The 21,676-nt window shown below is 39.8% G+C and overlaps 1 protein-coding gene across 4 annotated transcripts in view; it reads left to right on the top strand.

Annotated features, from left to right (window-relative positions):
• Positions 1 to 21,676, top strand: part of TLN2 (talin 2) — a 164,418-nt gene that overhangs the window by 60,492 nt on the left and 82,250 nt on the right. For all 4 annotated transcript variants that reach the window (XM_064157421.1, XM_064157422.1, XM_064157423.1 and 1 more), the window contains 7 exons: positions 8,333 to 8,503; positions 10,944 to 11,041; positions 11,499 to 11,628; positions 13,054 to 13,206; positions 14,094 to 14,236; positions 15,633 to 15,760; positions 20,574 to 20,637. In XM_064157421.1, the coding sequence (XP_064013491.1) occupies positions 8,368 to 8,503; positions 10,944 to 11,041; positions 11,499 to 11,628; positions 13,054 to 13,206; positions 14,094 to 14,236; positions 15,633 to 15,760; positions 20,574 to 20,637 (852 nt within the window). In that variant the 5' untranslated portion in view covers positions 8,333 to 8,367. The remainder of the gene's footprint in view (positions 1 to 8,332; positions 8,504 to 10,943; positions 11,042 to 11,498; positions 11,629 to 13,053; positions 13,207 to 14,093; positions 14,237 to 15,632; positions 15,761 to 20,573; positions 20,638 to 21,676) is intronic.

The following is a 21,676-nucleotide window of genomic DNA, read 5'->3' as shown; positions in this document are numbered from 1 at the left end:
GGAAGAGACCTCATAGATCATCAAGTCCAACCCTTTACCACAATTCTCAAGGCTAGACCATGGCACCAAGTGCCACGTCCAATCTTGCCTTGAACAGCCCCAGGGACGGTGACTCCACCTCCTCCCTAGGCAGCCCATTCCAGTAGCCAATGACTCTCTCAGTGAAGAACTTTCTCATTTCAGTAGCTAAGTGGATTTTATTTTATTCAATAGTTTAGCTTCCATAGCAAGTAATGAAAGTTGTTTATAAAGCTTACAGGAAACTTGAGCAGACTGTTAGATAGCTTCACGTTCCCTAAGGTAGGTAATCAAATGGAGTATTTCTGAAGTAATTGTTGGCTGCTGAAAATAATCAAAAAGTTCCAGGGCAGTATGAGATAGTGTACAGGGGGGTGGGAGGAAAGCAGCAGCAGAAGAATCTTTATGATTTACATGACATTTTATCTGGATTTTAGCAATACTGGTTCTGCGTCCAAAATAAAAGATTCCTTGATGTTGTATTGCATTGGCAGAGTGTATTGCTGCACAGAACTAATGCTAAACTCTGCGCACACGTGTCACTTAAAAAGAAAAGCAGAAAATGCAGAATAACATTTAGACCACAGCACTGTCATTCAATTACTAAACTAACAGCTCCAATGCTACTTTGGAGCAGTTACCAAGAAAGGGAGATATAATTCAGACCTTGGAGTGGCAGCTTTGAATGAATTCAGTGAAAAGAATCATTGAAGTGAGTATGCTCAAAGATTATAAACTTAGACACAAAGCCCAAAATTGTCCTTCAAAACATTCTAGCATTTCAGCAGGTCAGCATAGTGTGAATATTCAGAACTGTGGAAGCCTGGATTTAACAGCTCACTTGGTTGTTCACCCTATTAACTGTTGTTAGTGTTAATTTAGAATTTGTGAGTGAAATGCTTCAAATAAGTAAATCTGCTGCTTTGGAAAATCATTTTTGCATCAGCTTAACTCTTCCATAGAAAGTAAGATATTTCTAGACATATTTCATTCTTCCTATTCTGGAATTTACCAGAAAGAAGAAAATGTAGTTGAAGCTGCATAAATATATATCCCACTGTAATCAAGTGGGGCAAAGTTCTTGTGATGAACCTAGAATAACCTCACAAGCAGTTCTCTCTGGTTTGAACAAAAGCACACACTGACCCACTCTTACAAACCCCTCAAAAAAAACCCTCACAACAACAGCAGCAAAAGCAAATGAAACCCCAGTGAACAAAATTGTCATCTCTATCTCAACTACTCCTAGAATCTGAACCTCGTTATTACCAGCCTCCAAAGACCTCTCTTGTAAGAGGCTCATTACCACAACATAAGCATTTGGGGTGGAACCGAGGAAAATAGTGTCGATGCACTTCTGGTTCCCATCAAACTCGTGGTCCTCATTTTCACCTTGCTCCTGCAATGTTCTTGCAAAACAGGGACAAAAGCCAGGAAGGCCCCTTCAGTGTTTTGTCATTGACTGCCATGTCAGCGGCTTTACTCCTGAGGCTAGTGACTTCTGTGTTACAACTAGTTCTAGTCAGGCTTTGCTTCTGTTATCTAAAAGCTGTTGCAGCTCTGTTTGGAACAATGACATTCCTCCTGTGGTCCCTCGTAATCCATACTTCCTTTTGAAGATACCCTCAAGCAAGTTAATTTGCAAATACGCCTTTTGACTTAAAAATTGAGCAAACTCAAGTTGAACCACTAATAAGCTGGCTGTCCTGTAAACAACTTTTAATTAGACTCAAATATTTTTGTCCCTTACATAATTGTGCTTGAGGGTACTTCCTTCCTGGGTTCTTAGCAAAACAGATACTGTTCGTGTGCAACTGAAATATGTGAACTGAGAATGGCATGATTAATGCTTACTACTGATTAAAGCCTACTTTCAGAGTAATCTTTTAAAGCTTGCTCTAGTTAATATATATTTTGGTGTTCTGTTCTTTTTTCCCTGATAATTTGTTTTAAAGCTTCATTATTGCATGCTACAGATAAAATCTGTGACTTTTTCTTGAAATTCTTGAAGGTCTTAACTGTAAACTTGCTTATCAGACATGGTTCTTGAGTAAGGCTTTTTTTGGGGCAGAAGAGTATGTAAGAGGTCTTGCAATTTAGTTGTCCACACACACTGACAGAGAATAAATAATGGTTTGTGTTGTAGTCATAAATTTTTTGTGTTACGGAATGAAGTGTGATGGAAGGAAGGTGCATCCTTTCTTTTGCTTGCTTGCTCAAACTCCCAATATTCATGACTAGTCACCCCAGACAGCTTGCAGTGCCTGAGACTGTCAGAGTGCTTTTGTACTGCCCTAAGATGTTATCTTTGTCCTCATTGCTCATTTAGAATATCAACTTTTAATGTATTGATTTGCTGCTTTTCTTGTGATCTCTGAGCTATTTAGGGGGGAAATTGAGAGTATTCTTTCTTCCTTTCTGTCCACTAGAAGAGTTCATACTGCTCCCTTCCAAATTTACTGACCAGACACATTTTCCAGTGTTTACAAGTGTGATATCTGCACATGAAATTTAGTTGTCCCAGAAGCATCTCTCTATGCTAGTCTTAGTGGAATGGCAAAGTGTCTGTCCAGCAATGACATCTTCAGTGTCCTGTCTGACAGGGAGCTGATGATGAAGGCCATGCCATGACATGCATACATTTCAGGCATACAACCTGCAGTTGTTCATTCGGCACCTTTGAGAGAACTGTAGTATAAATGAGTTCCAAATAAACAGCAATGGAGCACCAAAGAAAGGGCAGTCTTCCTTGGAAATAAGCAGTGTGGCATTTTACATGATGGAATTGGTAGTAACATGGGTGGGTGGTGTTACCCTCCATGCCTGTGCCATCATCAGCCCACTTGCCTACCTTTTGGCTCTATCAGCCTTGATTTTGAAGGATGATGCACTTAGATTAGTGATTCTGGAAATACCACATGTAAGGATCAGTTCACCTAGGTTTGTGTTTTCAGGTGTCTTGCTTGAGGAGGTCTAACTAGGCACCAGTCCACTAAACAAGTATTTGGTACATTGCAGTAGAGCTCAACTGTTGTGAACAACAGAAAATGTCATGTGGCTTGCTTTGCTGCTGCCCCATGCCAACCAATAGGTAGTGGGAGCACTGGATTTTCTTACAGAGTTAATCTAGTGTAAAAATCATAGAATCATAGAATGGTTTGGGCTGGAAGGGACCTCCAACGGTCATCTAGTCCAACTGCCCCTGCACTAAGTAGGGACATTCTTCACTAGGTCAGGTTCCAGGGATGGAATGTCAACTACCTTACTGGGCAATGTGTTGCAGTATTGCATTACTGTTGTGGTAGAGAACTTGTTCCTGACATGCAATCTAAATCTTCTTTTCTATAATTACAAACCATTGTCCTTTATCCTATTGCTATGGTCTCTCTCCAGCTTTCTTGTAGGCCCTCTCAGGTGCTGGAAGACCACTATTAGATCTCTTCAGAGCCTCCTCTTCTCCAGGCTGAACAACTCCAAGTCCCTCAGCCTGTCCTTGTAGCAGAGGTGCCATGGTCTAGTTGATTGGTTAGGGCTGGGTGATAGGTTGGACTAGATGATCTTGGAGGTCTCTTCCAACCTGGTTGATTCTGTGATTCTATGAGGTGCTCCAGCCCCCCGGTGAACTTCATGGCCCTCCTCTGGACCCTCTCTATTAGGTCCATGTCCTTCCTGTGTTGAGGGCTCCAAAGCTGGACACAGTACGCCAGGTGATGTCTTGGCAGAGTGGAGTGAAATAGCGGAGTCACCTCTCTCCATCTGCTGGCCACGCTTCCTTTAATGCAGCCTAAGATGCCATTGGCCTTCTCAGCTGCAAGTGCATACTGTTGGCTCACGTCCAGCTTCTCATCCACCAGCACCTCCAAGTACTTTTGCGCAGGGCTGCTCTCAATTTCATCATTCCCCAGCCTGTATTGATATCTAGGATGCCCCAGCCTAGGTGCAGGACCTTACACTTCACCTTATTGAACCTCATGAGATTCTTCTCAGCCCATCTCTCCAGCCTGTCCCTCTGGATGGCATTTCATCCTTCAGACTTATCAACAAGTATGTAACTTTACCTATAGTAGCATGCAGGATTTTTGTCTGTGACAGCCTTCTGACCTAGATTTGTGTTTGCTCAAGCCTGAATGAACCAGTTAAGAAATATCTCCAGGGAGACAACCTCTACTAAATCATAGCAGAGCGTTGCTTTTAAACATAGCACTGGCAGTGCAACTTAGCTTTAACTGGGTAGGCGTAGTCCATATTTGGCAGCGCCAGTGTTAGCTGTTCCACATTTGCCTAGTTTAGAAGTGCAGATATTTTTGGATTGTGTTTTACTTCAAACACTACGGCAAGGGTGCAAAATAGAAAGTGTAGAAGTGCTCACATCCTCAGAGCATTAAGGAGAGATGGCAGAATTGACCAGGTTGGAAGACCTTTGAGATCATAGAGTCCAACCTATAAATAATACTATATATACTATGGATTATACTAAGGCCAAATTTTGCATTCTTTGTTTATTTAGCAGCGTAGTTGAAAATAATACAGGTAAAGTCATGGCCCTATCAGCTGTCAAACACCACAGACTAATGGAATGGGATAAATTAAGCCAGATGGGTGTGTGAAGGAAGATCTATCTTCACTAACTAGTCTCCTCTCTAAATCTCATTTCTCCTATGCAGCTGGTAAGTATTTTTCTGCTGGTTTTATTTTATGCTTTTAGCTTGATGACAGTTGCTTCTTGTTGCAGTTGGAAGATGCTGACTTGTGTTCTCATCAGTGTCTCTTGAGAGTTCTTGTAAAATGCCTCTCAAGATAATTCCACCTCCCCTTGCCGTAGTCTGATAAGGTTGTTGGTACATCAGTGCCACCCTTCCAACAGAGCTGAGTTCTCAAGTATGATTTAGTTTCAGCAGGGCAAGGGAGGTTAGTCTCCCCCTTTTCTCTCATGAGACCCCATCTGAAGTACTGTGTACAGTTCTCCTTCCCTTCTACTCTGCTCTGGGGAGGCCTGATCTGGAGCATTGTGTCCAGTTCTGGGCTCCTCAGTTCCAGAAGGACAGGGAGCTGCTTGAGAGAGTCCAGCATGGAGCCACAAAAATGATTAAGGAAGTTGACCATCTTCCTTATGAGGAGAGACTGAGGCTTTTAACCTTGGAGAGGAGACAACTAAGGGATGACCTCATTCGTGTTTATAAATATGTAAGGGGCGAGTGCCAGGAGCATGGAGCCAGCCTCTTCTTGGTGATGCCCAGTGGCAGGAGAATGGGCAATGGGGGGAAAACTGAGGCATTAGAGGTTCCATATGAACCTGAGGAAGAATTTTTTTCACTGTGAGGGTGATAGAGCCCTGGAACCAGCTTCCGAGGGAGGTTGTGGAGTCTCCCTCTTTGGAGATATTCAAGAACCATCTGGATGCGTTCCAGTGTGATCTGCTCTAAGTGATCTTGCTCTGGCGGGGAGGCTGGACCAGATGATCTTTGGAGGTCCCTTCCAGCCCCTGACATTCTATGATTCTGGAACGCAAGACGGATATCAGACTGTTAGAGTGAGTCCAGAGGAGGGCTAAAAGATGATCAGAGGGCTGAAGCACCTCTCCTATGAGGATAGCCTACAAGAGCTGGGGCTCTTCAGTCTGGGGAGAGAAAGCTTCAAGGAGACCTTATAGTAGCCTTCCAGTATCTGAATGGGACATACAGGAGGGCTGGGGAGAGACTATTGACAAGGTCTTGTAATGACAGGATGAGGGGTAATGAGTTAAAACTAGAAGAGGGGAGATTGCAACTAGATGTTAGGAGAGGGTTCTTTACAGTCAGGGTGGTGAGACACTGGAACAGGTTACACAGGGATGTTGTGGATGGTCCCTCCCTGAAGGTGCTGAAAGCCAGGTTGGATGAGGCCTTGAGCGATCTGTTCTAGTGGGAGGTGTCTCTGCCTCTGGCAGGAGGTTGGAACTGGATGATATTTGAGATCTCTTCCTACATAAACCATTCTATGATTCTGTGATTCTTGGGGAATATTTTGTGGGATTTGATTAATTCTTGACTTATGCTAGGTTGAGGAAGATATTGTGGGACAGAGGCACGTTCTGTACATGACCTGAGAGTGATATTCATAAGTATAGATTTGTCCATGAACTCTTAAAGTAATGTGGAGATGGATTCCTAACTGTTTCAGCACTCTTTATTGAGTCTGTCAAATACTACTGACAGCTCTGTCCTTGATCAGTGCGGGTGACATCTGAATGCTTTAAACATACACAGACCCACAAACAGCAGATCAGTCATTATTACTTACTGTTATAGAAGGCTTTTCAAGAAGCTGTTTGGGAAAGCCATATATTGGAACAGCACAGAAATTTGCCACCAACCAAAACATCCTTAAGTTCCATGGTGGTGCCATTTGGTTTCATGTATATTCTGCCCATGGTCAGAAAGACTGATAAGTTTCCTGATTAAAACTTGAGTCACTCTTTGCAATACCTGGTAAGGTATCTCCTGGACCGAAAGAAGTCCTAAATGCAACCTAGCAAGACAGCTTTCTGAAGCATGGAGCAAATAGAGCAGACTGGCCTTGATTTCTGGAATGATTGGAAGAAAACTTGGTCTAAGCAAATTTGGATATCCTAAAGCTTCCTTCGTTCTAGAAAGAATTTCCCTGGAAGTGAAATAATTTAGAGTTTTTCCTTAAATTTGCTTGAGAAGAAGTGAACAGGCTGATGCTCAGGGCCGCAAACATTTCCATAAGGTTATGAGCAGGTTACTGTCTTCTGTTCGGATTTCCTAGAAATTGGGATCTATGGCAGCTCAACTTCAGACCTTAGTGTGTACACTCTGCTGTGTACCTGCAGATATTGGGTTCTTTCACTAGTGATCTATTGATTGTCCTTTAAGAGCTCAGAGCTGCTGCTATCTCTCCCAGATCTGTCAGATGCATAGTGGATTCTTTTCAGTACTCTAGCCTTGCAAGCACATATCAGTTGTAGTCTGATTTAGAAATTACCTACCTGATGACTCAGAGAAAGTTGGACCTTATAGCAGGCAAACCATTCCTTCCAAAATAATTTTAATTTCCAGGGTCCCTTTAGTTTTGGCCAAGCATTCCCAAGACTGACTGGTATGAGGAAGCAGAAAGAGTCTATTACCTGCACAGAGAAATATTTAAATGTGGTGTGGATTTATCTTCTATACCAAATGTGGTATAGAAGATAAAGGGAACATGGAAGGTATTAGTCCCTTGTTTTCCTCTGTGATCTCAGTGTATTTTCCTGACCAAGTTCTTAGTTCTTTTGAGTAAAGACAGCTGTCCTGTTTTGGCTGTTACTCATGAGATGGAAACTGCCTGTCCTGATTGCTACTGAAAGCCAAATGGGAAGGTTTCGAGCTTGAGGGTAATCTGGAAGAGACAGATGAAAACCTTTCTCTGAAGTTTGAGAACCTGGTGTTGGAGGAAGCTGATAACTCATGGGCTCTTTTCCTAAGATTTTTTTTTTGTTAAATCGTCCTTTGGTGTCTCTGAAAGCACACAGATAAACTTAGTCAGAAAAGGTTTGAACATTCTGGTAGATTCTGTATTTATTCAGAAAGGACTTCAATTCTGAAGCATTTTTGGAGATCACTGTGGAAAGCCTTATGATGGAATAGTGGTTTGCAGTGTTCTGACGGGCAGGGAAGACACTTGAGACAAACCCCAGTCTCTAAAATGAAGCAAAACCAAAAGCATCTGCAGCTTCCTCTTTCTGTAGAAAAATGCTGTCAAATGCAGTGAAGTTTTCAAAAAAGAACTGCAATGAACAATAGCTGCTTCTTGAAGCTCTGCATAGCTGTGCAACAAGACAAAAGCATCTAGCACATCTGTGTGGAGACCTGGGAAAAAACCAACACAGTATTGCACACTTCAGAATCTTCACAAAGGAGAAGCTGTGAAGAAAATCCTGCTTTTGTTTAGGTAGCTATTCTAAGCTGTTAATTATCAGCTAATCTAAATAGTCTGATAAAAAGGTGTAATGAGAGAAAAGTAATTTTCTGTCGGCCATAACTATGTTGGGAATGTACCCAGTAAGCACAGTTGTTTTCCTGGGCACCATTTTGACATACCTGAGACAAAGCATTAACGACTGTGTACAGAAGCTTTTGGAAAACAAATATCCAATATACCAAGAAAAGCATCTGGTTTGGGTGGTTTCTAGCTTAACTATGTTGAAGAGACATTACATAGAACTGCATTTAAAAACCTACAATTTCACTGATTTTTTTTTTTTTTTTTTAAGAAAGTTGAGTGTATTAGAGCATTAAATGGAAACCTGTAATCAATGCCATTACTGCCTTTTCAGATATTTTAGCAGAACCTTGCAAGTGACCTGACACCATGGTAGCTCTTTCCTTGAAGATCTGTGTCCGTCAGTGCAATGTAGTGAAGACAATGCAATTTGAGCCGTCCACTGCAGTCTATGATGCCTGTAGAGTAATTCGTGAACGAGTGCCAGAGGCTCAAACAGGGCAAGGTGAGTTCCTCTATTTGTACTTAGTCCATTCATTGACTGAATTGAAAACTCGTGGTTTTTTACACTCCTCTGTTCCTCCACTGATTTTTTTTTAGGTTGGTGGGTTTGTGTTATTGAAGTTATAAGCTTCTGGAGTGGAAGGCAGAAAATTGCAAATAGGTTTTTAAGTTACAAAAGGCAGCTGCATTATTTTTCTTCTGTCCTAAGAGCGTTTTTTTTCCAGAAAGGATTTTTGTTGTGTGTGTAATTTTGATTTCTTAATTAAATTGCTTGTTTGCCTGAAATATGGAGTTTGCTCACTTGGAGAACAGGTTCTGCGGTACTCCCTTTTTAAAACAATATTTATGGCAAAACTTTCTAACAAAATCTGGGCAGACTTAATTTGTGCCTCAGCAAAGGAAGGGACTACATAAATTGCAAAATAATGGATGGATGTTTCCTATGCAAAAGGAAATGTTCAAAGCTGATTAATATCAAACAGCATCACCATGCTGTGTGTACCATATTCACAGTGCTAGTATGTGTTAATTAGATTTAACGATCAGCACCTGTTAAGCAGATTAGGCAAATACAGACTGATTAATAAGTCTTCATTAGGACAAAGGCTCTAGTTTAAACGCAGTTTGAGTTGTTAAAACTTGGATTTATGCACAGCTCTCAACCTTTAGAGGTGTTGGGAATATTTTATGTGAGCTGTTAGAAAAGATTACCTGTAATGGACGCTAGTTAAAAATACCTGTGTTTTGCAGGAGATCTAGTTAGAGAGGTTCAGTTTTCAAATATGAGCCTCACATTTGTCCCATACTGATCTCTCAAGGCACAAATTTTGAATCACTGTTGTGTTCAGAGAAGTTAGTAGTAAATATTCCTAAATATCATGAACTTCACAGAAAAGTTGAGGAGCTGCCCTTGGATTATACAATGAGACATTTCCATCAACCTACTTTACAAAGTAGTGTGATAAACAGAGATAAGATTGCTAACATACTCTTTTTCTTTTGTATCTGCTAAAATGTATGTGTCTGCATGTTAGCTCAGAGATCAGATTATTTCCTGCACAGCAGAAAATGTAATTGTCCTGCACCCTGAGTTCTCCAACAAGCTTACATTCTAGCATAACAGTGACCATGATATTAACATGGAAGCTGAATGCCCGCTTCTGCTTCCTTACTAGGGTGCATCCCCTAGAAATAAATATCAAAGCAGTTTGTGCTGCTGCCTTGATAATTCTGTGCTCTGCGCAAGGTGCTTTGTGTGCTTCTAAAGGTCACAACCTATTTATAGGCTCAAATTTGAAAATTTTACAGAGCTGATTCTGTACTGAAGTTCTCATCGCTCTACATGAGGGTGGGTTTTAAGGCGAGCAGAAGAAATATTTCATCTTATTCAGTTGTTTTTGGAAGTGTTCTTCCTTTGAAATGCTAAGTCTTATATTAAGTTCTTTTATGTATTTGTGTAAGCCATAATATGATTAATGTAAATACTGTTTAAAGTGTTGCTGCGCAAGATATAGAGGTGAAACACTGTTAAAAAATGTAGCTGTTTTTAACATTTTCACATCAGAGCGTCTGAACACGTGGCTGAAGGTAAACAAGGTGTGTTCCTTGCACCAAGTTGTTGTAACAGGTTGAGTGCAGGCCAGCTCGTGTGAAAAAGGTCTCTTAAACTGTAATCAGAGCAGGCTCTGCTGACAGACAAGAACTCTGTGATAATGAAGTGTACTCCTGTATAAGTTCTTCATGCATATGCATGGGCCTTAGGTTGAGAGGTGCAGTCCTTCATTTTGTCTATCCGGAATTTAGCCTTTGAAGCCTAAGCCTGGGTCTGTTTTTCTGTGACAATGAAAGTGTTATCATTTACCTGTTTTACTCTGAAAGAATCAGTTTACGTATCTGTACCCTGCACTAGATGGAACTTTTCCCTGCGATGGTTATAATGGATTGTGGAAGCCTTGTATTTCTTTACATGCCTAAACCTGAAGCATCTACCAAAAAGACTTCCAAGTTTAACATAACCTCAGTATGTGAAGGATTTAAAACAAACTGTGTGTTTTTTTCAACTGGGACTACTGCTCTAAAGAATATACTGTGGTTAAGCCAAAACTAGTTTAAATTTTGGTTAGTCAGTTCTGAAGCAGAACCTTTGAGTATTTAAAAAAGGTAGTCTTGGAGAAATAATTGCAAATGTAATATAAATTACACAGTAGGTGTGACAAGTTTCTTGCTTAGTGAAGCTTTTTCCAAGTCTTCTGTAAAGCCTGATCTACCCTCCTCTCCCTGCTAAGTTGATTGTTTTCTGAAGCACTGACAAAAACTTTATATCCAAGTTCATTAAGAATGAAAGGTAGGTGTAGTGGAAGCTGAACAACCTTGAATTAGAACCATGCTGACTTCATGGCTTTACTATTTGTCAGTGAATCTCTGTCTCTTCTGTTTCGCAGCCTCTGACTATGGATTGTTCTTATCAGATGATGATCCACGGAAAGGTATATGGCTGGAAGCTGGAAGAACGCTGGATTATTACATGCTGAGAAATGGGGTAGGCTGCAAGTCTGTTGCTTCTTTCACAGACATAATTTTAGAAAACTTGCTTCCCAAGTAGCAAGAGAAATGTTTAGCATTAGAAGGGGCAGGAGGGTCTTGAGTCTGCTCCTGAAAATGACCAATTTCTCTTCCTTGCTCTGCCTCAGTAGTTAGGGTTTTTTCTGTACCTGATAGTGACTCTGAACTATGGTGCCCTGTAATCTCTTCACAGAATGATCAACAGAAAGAAAAAGGCTTGTAAGAAGGTTTAAATTTAAGGTGACTTAGTATTATATTTGGGTTTCCTTTATACTAAAGATGATAAGGTCATACATACTCACATAATGGCCAGCTTGCTTTCAACTAAAAGGCTTGGGGAATGGGGAGGAAGTCCTCTTTTCGGCATCTAAGTTAGTGGGTTGGCTTGTGGTGGCTTCCAAAAGCATTTAGAAAAATTATTGTTTGCTTTCTAGGATATATTGGAGTACAAAAAGAAACAAAGGCCTCAGAAAATACGTATGCTGGATGGATCAGTGAAAACAGTCATGGTGGATGATTCTAAAACAGTTGGTGAATTGCTGGTTACTATTTGCAGTAGGATAGGTAAGAATTTGGGACCCACACACTTAAGAAAGTATTTTTGTGCTACATTTGCATTTAGAGTTTTAGGATGTTACATGCATTACTGCCTACAAATAGGCACATGTTAAAAAGGTACTTAAATTTGCTACCCATTTGCATTTGCCAAATGCTTCTTTAAAGTCTGTTATCCAGGGTTTATGAAAGTCAGAGCTAACTATGTCTTAAAACCTCAGTATTTAGCAGTTGAAGACACGAATTTTCTTGACAATACAGTCATAATTTTTTTTAGAATCTGTTATGTTTACATACACTTTCTATGTGATTGAGAAACAGAACTAAATTTATGCTTGGTTTTAATGAGATAAAAGATAAATACTTTTAACCCTGGAATGCACCAAAACTTGGGGATCTGCATTGTTGTGATGAAGAGTTGATCGCAGTACTGTATTGTTTGTGAAATGACATCTGGAGCTTATCCAGAGCAGCTGGTCAAAAATGTGTCGTCTTGGTTATAGGCTGTCTTTGTATTTATCTAAATACAGACATTTTGGAAAACTAATTCATGTTTAACTATAAACATGCATCCAATGTGGATTAGTTTAAATAATCTTAAACTTTTACTTAATTCTTATTAAGAACAAAAGTGGCCTTAATTTGATTAAGATGAATTGACTTGAAAAGTCAATTAAGCTGAATTTAATCCATTTCAGTCTTGTTTGACCATTTCTATGTTGGATTCCAATGTGCTGTAACTAATTTACTTCAAAAAGTAGTTTGACTTATTTTCATGAATATTGTCATGTAGATGAGCATTTGGTTTGCTTTCCTGTAGCACATATATCTGCATTACCAAACAGTGGGAAGAAGTAAGAGTAACTGAGCAAATAAACTTGTGAACTGCTTTTCACTTCAGTTTCATGTAAAGTTCTTCGGGAAAGTTGAGTTTTAAACCAGACAAAATATTTAATATGTTTCACATGGTTTCTGTTGCTCAGCCTGCTCTATCCCATTTCTTCTGCACATTGTGGGCAAGCTGAAATGACTCACTTCTCAGGAAGTGATTGTAGGCATCCATGTAATGAAATTTACTATGGTGTGTCTCCGTTCTGGAATTTTAGATTCCATCGTGTTTTAAATTGGCAGCATCTCTTGGCAGATTAACAAAAAGCCTCTTAAAGTCTTTCTGCAAGTGGCAAATACAGCATATGACAGAGAAATGATGTTTCTGAAGGATAATGTCACATATTGGAGAGGTGTCTTGGATGCAGCAGTTGCAGATCATTCTTGGGATTTCCTTCAACACTGTTTTAGCATTTAATCAGAAATACCTTTACGATACCTGAAATGAACCACTGGCACTTCAATATAGAGAAACAAATACTCCACTTGACCTGACATCTAGTATACATTTATTTTTACAAATGCTGGATTTATTTATCATTTTAGGAATAACAAATTATGAGGAATATTCCTTGATCCAGGAGAGCATAGAAGAGAAGAAAGAGGAGAGTACAGGAACACTTAAGAAAGATAGGACATTGTTGCGTGATGAAAGAAAAATGGAAAAACTGAAGGCAAAGCTTCATACAGATGATGACTGTGAGTGATGTATTGCAGGATATTTCTCCAGTTAATATATTTCCACAGTGTGGTTCAAGAAAACTATACAGGAATGCATTTGTAGATCTTCCAGTGTGTCTCAGCTGATCCTTACCTGTATTTTGCATCCTGTTATGTATATAATGTTGTCTGCTGCTGAATATGTTTTAATTACGAAAATGGACAAGCTGTTGCCTGCAGCTGTGAGAGTTAGTGAGTCTTTTCAAGTGTGCTCTGTTACTTTCTGATAGGGTGCTTGTTACTGAAATGTGAAGGGTCATTTCTACAATGACTACTTTCTCCCATTCATTAAAATCGGGTATTTAAATATCGATGCTTACTGAAAGCCATTCCAAAGGAGTTTCGGTTTTGAAGGTATAAATTTTAAGTATGAATGAAAAGTGCCAATGAACTAAGAGACTGTCTGATTTGTGTGTAAAGTCATGGCAAACATTTTTTCTGGTTTAAATGAAGGAGCTAAGATTAACTGTGACTGGGAGCAAGATGTTTTAATGTTCTTTTCAGGGAGAAGAGAAGTAAACAGAACAAATGGTTTTAGAGGGAGAATGTGCTAGACTTGTAGCTAATTTTGCAGTGAAGTTTTAAGGATGCAAATTAAGTATCAAAATGTTGCTGTAGTCGTTTCTTCAACAATATTAATTGAGTGTTACACTGTGGTACATTCTTGTTTCTCTGCAGTGCTGCTCTTCAGTTCTCATTTGTAGCAAAATTCAGCACTGGCTAGAAAGAGAAATGAAAAAAAACCCCACATTTTTGTAGTTCCTCCCTCCAGTGGAAATGCCAATTATCACATGATTTTCACAACAGCTTCTAACACTGACATGGCTGTGTGTTTAACAGTGCTCATGTCTGTGGTTCTGTTGCAGTGAATTGGCTAGATCATAGCCGAACGTTTAGAGAGCAAGGAGTTGATGAAAATGAAACGCTATTGCTGAGACGGAAGTTCTTTTATTCAGACCAAAATGTAGATTCAAGAGATCCTGTTCAGCTTAATTTGCTTTATGTTCAGGTAAAGTATGTGGACCAGAAATACAGATTCTTCTTTGAGGAAAACTGTGTCAGTTAAGTAGAAACATCTTGCTGAAACATCTTGTAGAATCCCTGTTCTGGATGTGCTTTGGTTTCATATTTTAGTCTGTCCCAGTAAGAACATGTGATAGTGCAGAGGCTTTGCTGGGTGTTTTTAATCTAGTACTTTTAACCCAATAATGGATGCTCAACAAAAAATCAGCAACTCTTAATCTTTGTCCTGGTTGCCTTAAAATTCATGAATATCTTGAGTCTTCTCTAGGTGATACGTTCTCTGTCATATGGAATTAGAGGTCAGTTCTCCCACCAGCTTTTCACTTCTCGTCTCTTTTCCATCAATCAGTGAGAGAGCTGCTTCTGCACCCTTTACAGTCTTCAGCTCAGTCAGCACAAAAGGCAGGCTTCCTGTTCTAAATGGACCTTATCATGTAACATGGTGTGAGTCCACCTAGGCAGGCTCTCACACTGTTAGAAGTACTATAGATACCTTAGCAAGGCTTACAGTTATATTCATAAGATAATATATAACTGAATGCTCCAATGCAGCTGTCTCTAATGCAGTCTGAAATTCAGGCTTTTATACTGAGTTACAGTTGTGTTTTTCTAAAAATAAAACCCCTACATTGAAATGGAATGTTCAGTTGTTACACTTGCAGATGAGTCAAATGGAATTGCTTTAAATTACATTTTAAAACTCTGAGGCAAAAGATAATGTAAGACTGAATTACATTTGTCAGGTATCTTAGAGGACTATGTCACATGGAGCTCTTCTCCTGCCACTTACATATTTATCCAAGGCTACTGTTATGACAGTATGTGTTGATACTGCCTTGTCATTGTTTTGTCTACGGATAGATAAGCTTTCTATTGCCACAGCTGTAAAACCTCTCATCTTCCATCACCACTAAACTTAAACAAAAGGAAAGAAAATGCTGTTTGCTTTCTTTTGTTGCCATTTATGTAGCAGTAATCTGGTTTTTGCTTACTTAGGCAGATGATTTTTCATGCTGTTACCAAGTGGTGTGATAAAAGCTTTTGCATGCAAGTATGCTTATGCACATGTATTTCTGTATATGTACATACAAATATACATGAATATGCACATGAGTTCTATGTGCAGCAGAAAATGGGTGTCAGGTCCACTTTTTAATGCAAGTTGTTACAGTCAAGGTTTCAATAAGTCTCCATAGATAATCCATCACCTGAAAAATAGTCTAGCCCTTTCTTAGTCATAGACATATGCAGAATGAAATAAAGCATTCAGACTGAAAAGTGAGGTGCTGGGATTCTTGGGCCGTGTTCAAGCTTTCAAGGAATTTTGGAGATGTAGTAGTTACTTTGGATGTCTCTGACATGGCTTTGCTTACCTCCCGTAGGCTCGTGATGACATTCTGAATGGTTCCCATCCTGTCTCCTTCGAGAAGGCCTGTGAATTTGGAGGCTTTCAAGCACAGATCCAGTTTGGACCTCATGTGGAACACAAACACAAACCTGGATTTTTAGAGTAAACACTTCTAACTTCTAAATTTGGGTGACCTCAAGTGTAACTAAGGCTGAGTTGTCACAGACTAATTGTGTTTCAACACTCCAGGTAGAGCCCATCAGATTCGCAATGTTTTCTATAACAGTCTCCCTTTGCAAGGAGGCATATTGCACAAATTAGCAACCCAGTTGATGAAGAGACCTTTGGCAGTGGCTTATCAGGTAGCACTGGGCACCATCTCCTCCCAGGCTTCCAGTTAAGTACACAGCTGGGTTTCCCAACCACCTCATGATGTGGGAAAACTGGATTTTCCTCTTCATTGGAAGTCTACTTCTGCTTGCATTTAGTAATGCCACATGTGAATGAGGTATATACCAATACATGTCACAGACATTTAATTTGCAAGCAAGATACATAAATAGCAAGATGCTGTGTCATTTGAATAAAGTTAATGTTGCTTTGTGTAGAGCTTAAATATTCCAAGCATTTTAGTGACACTAATTGGTTCAAATTCACCCTCTTGTGGTGTTGTATGAATAGGACATCTAGAATTGTGCTCATTGTTTCAGTTGTGGACAGGAACTTTGCCTATAGGTGGCCCATTCTTTAACCTTTATTGTCATACTTTACTGCTATCAGCAGGGCAACTTGACTGACTGAAATTTAAATGTCTCATTGTAATGTCCATTTTGTTTTTTGGATTGGTTTGCCTGTAGTGGAATTGCCCAAGGTAGAGAGTTTGAGGAAAGGAATGTGAGAAGGCAGAAGAAAGCTGTTTTATGGACAGTCTTGCCTGCATATGAGGCTCAGATACCTTAATGCCATGCACAAATAATGGGTGCATATTTGATTTCCATCCTATTCCACTGGTGAAGCTCAGTTTCCACTTCTGTAGTCCCTTTGTGAGCCTGAGTCTGGGGTTTACTCTATCTCGGGGAATCGCTTCATAATGGTGGCATGCTTTGGAACGTGCAGTGCTGCAGCACTGGTTGTCTGAAACATTTTGCCTTTGAAAGATTTTCCTGAAGTAGCAATTCCATTATGTAAACACACCACATGAACCAATGTCCCCAAGTTCCAGTGGACAGTCAGCTTTTCTCTGTACTGCTTGTCTGCTGCTGACTGGCCCATGGATATTTCCTAGTAGGCACTTAGTTTAATAGCTTCAGTGGACTCCTGATTCTTACTCTCTGGAATTGTGACCATTGCCAACTTATTCTTCCCTTTTCCATCCACTCACTTGGGTACTCCTGCAGCAAACTATTAGGATATTATATTATGACAGGCCAATGCAGTGTGGTGGTAATTTCAAGAGTTAGGTGTTCCAGCAGTGGGGGCAAGTTAATTTTTTAAGCAGCAATTCCCCACAGCTCTTGCAAATTGATGTGCAGACTTCAGGTGCCTTTTTTCCTTGCTTTTTTTAGGTGCTAAAATTGGTCTTTTCTGTGTAAAGATTTTTTATTTTTTAAGTTTAAGCTTCCATATAATTGTGTTTTATGGTGGACTGAAGCAGCAGGCTGGATGATATTTCTACTTCATACACAGTGCTGCAGAGTTTGCAATCACAGATTGAAGTTATCTAAGTGCATAATTATTTAATGTTGGGGGTTTTTTTCATCTTAGGAAAATTGAAAGGTCTGGATAGTCGAGCTGTACATTAGAAAGAGAATGTTGCTCCCCTGGAAGTCATCTAGAAACAGAATTGCAAAATGTAGAACCTTGTTATTTTCTGCAGGAAAATTTCTCTGCTATTGTTTTCCTTTCTTTTAAATTAAGGTCAGACCTTACAGGACACTGTGTAACAGTTGCTTGCTGGTCTGGTGTATAATCAGTTTCATTAAGATTTTTCTGATTTCTCTTTTCCCCACTGTAAAAGAGCCTACTCCATAAGTCTAAAGTGCTTAGTCATTGCCTTCTAATTTCAAGTGTGCATGTTCATAATTTAGTGTTTGCAGTTGGCTGTACATAGCCTTCATGACAGCTTTTTTGTGAAACTTCATTCATTTGTTTTGTGAGTCTAAACAAGCCAAGTGTTCCTGACTCATCATGAACAATACCTATAAACAGTGCAGATCACTGCTGGATTTTTTTCTGAAAATGCATCTTGTTCTTTCTGATGAGTCTTATTTCCTTGAAAAAGGTTGAGATTTTTAAAATCTCTCTGACTATTTCTTCCTCTTTCATCCTTTTAAAGCATTAAAGTAGTTAAGTTTTATGTAAACTGTATGGTATAGCTCAATATATGAAGTACACTCGAGATGTTCATTCACTTACCACATTACATATTCCCTTCAGAAGGATCTGGCTTAGGGGAAGATGTCCCTGCCCATGACAGGGGGATTGGAAGGAGGTGATCTTTGAAGTCCCTTTCAACCCATACCATATGAATCTGTCAGCCCATACAGAATACAACTTGTAGCAGAACAGCGTTAATATTTCATAGCATTGTTTTGGAACATCTTAGTGTGGTTTGCCATGTCTAGAATATGTTTATATAGAGGGATCTTTTGTTCTCTTTTTTGTCATTGATAGATTATTCTTGGCACAGGTTAAAATTACTGCCTGCATCTTGTTAGCACATTGGTATCAGTTGTTGGAATGTCCTTGAAGCTCATGCCAAAGTAAATTGTGAAAGCTTTTGAACTATCAAATTGCAAATAGTTCTTCTTCATGCCCTCCCTCATACAGCTGAAGTTTTGCATTACACCTACAGAGGTGTACTCTGCTGTGTTTGAATTTGCTGAGGGAATATCTAATACAGAATTTGTACTGTTCATATGCAGACAGGAAGGGACCAGCTGAAACTCCCCTCCTCTGCTTTTTATTCTCCACTCGATGACCAGTAGGTTCAATTCCTTAATCTCCACTGATTTATTGTCTTAAACTGTCTTTTTCAAGAGCAGTGCATATATCTTTGCACTAAGGAAAACCCACCAATATGTTGGTACTTGTGTGTAATTGTTTTAAGAACTGGATGGACAAACTCAGAGTAAACCAGGTTAAATAAAAACTGCTTTCTATTAGATTTTTTTTAAAACTGAGTTCATTGACCATGTAATAATCTATAATTAAAGATTAGAGAAGACTAATTGGTAATATTCTAGGAGGTCTTGCCAAATACATTAAACTACATGCTAAATGAAGTGAAACTATTGTTTGCATCATGAAGAAAATACCTTGATTATAGATAACACTGTAATAATTTCAGTGTATTTACAACTAGCATTTCACCCTTTCAGTTCAGGTGATTGAAAAATAATGAAAGGTGATACAGAGGAGGTTCTTAAAGATAGAACCACAGAATGTCAGGGGCTGGAAGGGGTCTCACAAGATCATCCAATCCAACCTGCCTGCCAGAGCGGGATCATCTATACCAGATCACACAGGAATGCATCCAGGCGGGTTTTGAATATCTCCAGAAAGGGAGGCTCCCCAGCCACCCGGGGCAGCCTGTTCCAATGTTCTGTCACCTTCACGGTTTAAAAATTCTTCCCCATGCTTAAATGAAACTTCCTGTGCTTCAGCTTCCACCCATTGCTCCTTGTCCTGTCATCAGGTATCACCAAGATACCTGGCTCCATCCTCCTGACCCTCACCCTTTACATATTTATAAACATTGATGAGGTGACCTCTCAGTCTCCTCTTCTCTAAGCTAAAGAGCCCCAGCTCCCTCAGGCTCTCCTCCTAAAAGAGATGTTCCATTTCCTTCCTCATCTTTGTGGCCCTGTGCTGGATTCTCTCAAGCAGTTCTATGTCCCTCTTGAACTGGAGGGCCCAAAACTTATCACAGTACTCCAAATGTGGCCTCACCAGGGCAGAGTAGATGGCAGGAGAACCTCTCTTGAACCTACTAGCCACACCTCTTCTAATACACTCCAGAATGGCATTGGCCCTCCTGGCCACAAGAGTGCATAGCTGGCTCATGGTCAACCTCCCATTAACTAGGACCCCCAGATCCTTTTCCCTTTTGCTGCCTTCCAACAGGTCAGTCCCCAACCTGTACTGATACCTGGGGTTGTTCTTTCCCAAGTCCAAGACACTACAGTTGCCTTCATGTAATTTCATTAAATTTCTTCCTGCCCAACCCTCCAGCCTGTCCAAGTCTGACTGAATGGCAGCACAGCCTTCTGGTGTGGCAGCCACCTTGTTCAGTTTGGTGTCATCAGTAAACTTGCTGTCAGTGCACTCTGCTCTCATCCAGGTCACTGATGACACTTTGGACTAAATTCTATGGCTGAGGCCTCATGTACGTAGTTTACTTTGTATTCTGAAACCCTTAGTATCTGAGAGTAGCAGGGTTTAGGAGCAGTTATTTATGACAGTTTTTGAGATAGTGGCTGATACTAGGTGTCCACTTAAATGGCTTTGCAGTTTCTCAGTAAAATATTTGTGCTCTAACATTTCTTGGGAGACACAGAGGAAGAGCTTGGTCCCATATGTCAGTAAATCAGTGCTACTGGAAAGTAATAGGAGTGTCTGAATTCAGACACAGCTGGCACAAGGTTTGATGTTCCCTTCTCCCCTAGATTACAAGGAGTGTATTAGGATTTGGATGTTAACTCCTCTGAGCTGCTGGAAGATGACATAGTGTTTAAGAAAGGAAAGGTTCCCAGATACTACTTATTTTCTTATGACTTCTCAAAACATGAAGAGATACTACATGGGAATGTAACTAAAGTGTTTTCCTTCATTGTGGAAGGTATCCTTATCCTTTTTAGTCAGTTTTATTTCATTGTGTAGTTATTTTCTGTCCATCTTGGGAAGCTTGGGGGACTTAATGGAAAGCATTACTTCTCATGAAGGCAGCATTAACTATGATTTTTTTTTTCCCTAGCCTAAAAGAATTCCTGCCTAAAGAATATACCAAACAAAGAGGGGCTGAAAAGAGAATATTTCAGGTAATTTTGAAGCTGCAAAACCTACTATAATTTCACTTCCTTTTATAAGAAAAATACAAGCTTTCACAGGTGCATAATCTCTATATATACTTGAATTATATAGCTAAGAGAAAATCAAGTGTAAAGAATCTGACAGCATTTCCTTTCTTAAGCATATTGTTTGGTCCTGATTCTTTTTTCTTCATTGATGATTATTCAGTGTGCTTTGTTGAAGGCAAGAGAGTGAATATTCAATATTCTTAGGACCTTTTTCTCAGTTGCATTTAAATGTAAGGATGTGTATTTGTAGCAAAAAAGAAGCACATTTAGGAAATCTGGGTTTAGTTTTGTGCCTTCTTTCTTCGAACATGAGCTTCAATAAATATGGAATTTGGCTAGCCGATGCTTGAGTTCAGTGACGTGTGCGAGAAACACACAATTGGAAGGCTGAAGCAATTGAGTATAAAATGTATTCGTGGTGTCAGAAGTGGTCCCAGAGTTTAAGTGCTGCAGATGCACTAAATATCTGTGCCTACCGAAATACAAGTTTGGTGATATAACACAAGTTGAAAAATTCTGAGGTGCGCAGCTAAAATGAAGTCGTCAGGTGTCTGGACAGAATACCAGTGATCTGTGACCTCGGCTTGGAAGATGAGTTGAAGAGCAGGAATAGGTGATGTACTTGGCTGGCTGTTATATTCCATGTCTCAGAGTTCTGTATCTCAATAGGCTTGTCCTATATGAAATTCATAGTGCTTCCTTGTAGATAAGTAGGTCTGACACTTTTCTGTATGCTTGCAGCTGCTGGAAGTGGTGTTGCAAAAAAAGATGAATTCGATTCTGAGTGCTATTCATAGACATGATTTTTGCCCATGTCAAATATTATTTATTAGAAGTTTGAGACAAGAAGTTCATTGGTAAGGGCACTGATGCTGAGCAAAGCAATAGCAGGATAGAATAAGCAAGCTGTTTGGGTGGTTTTGTGGGTTTTGTTTGTTGGGTTTTTATTGTTGTAGTGGAGGATGGGACTGTTGGGAGGTGTTTTTACTTAAAAAAATCG

This window comes from Pogoniulus pusillus, chromosome 17, assembly GCF_015220805.1.
Source record: "Pogoniulus pusillus isolate bPogPus1 chromosome 17, bPogPus1.pri, whole genome shotgun sequence".
Taxonomy (NCBI): domain Eukaryota; kingdom Metazoa; phylum Chordata; class Aves; order Piciformes; family Lybiidae; genus Pogoniulus; species Pogoniulus pusillus.
The sequence above is the reverse complement of the archived record's forward strand: the minus strand, read 5'-3'. Positions and strand labels throughout refer to the sequence as shown.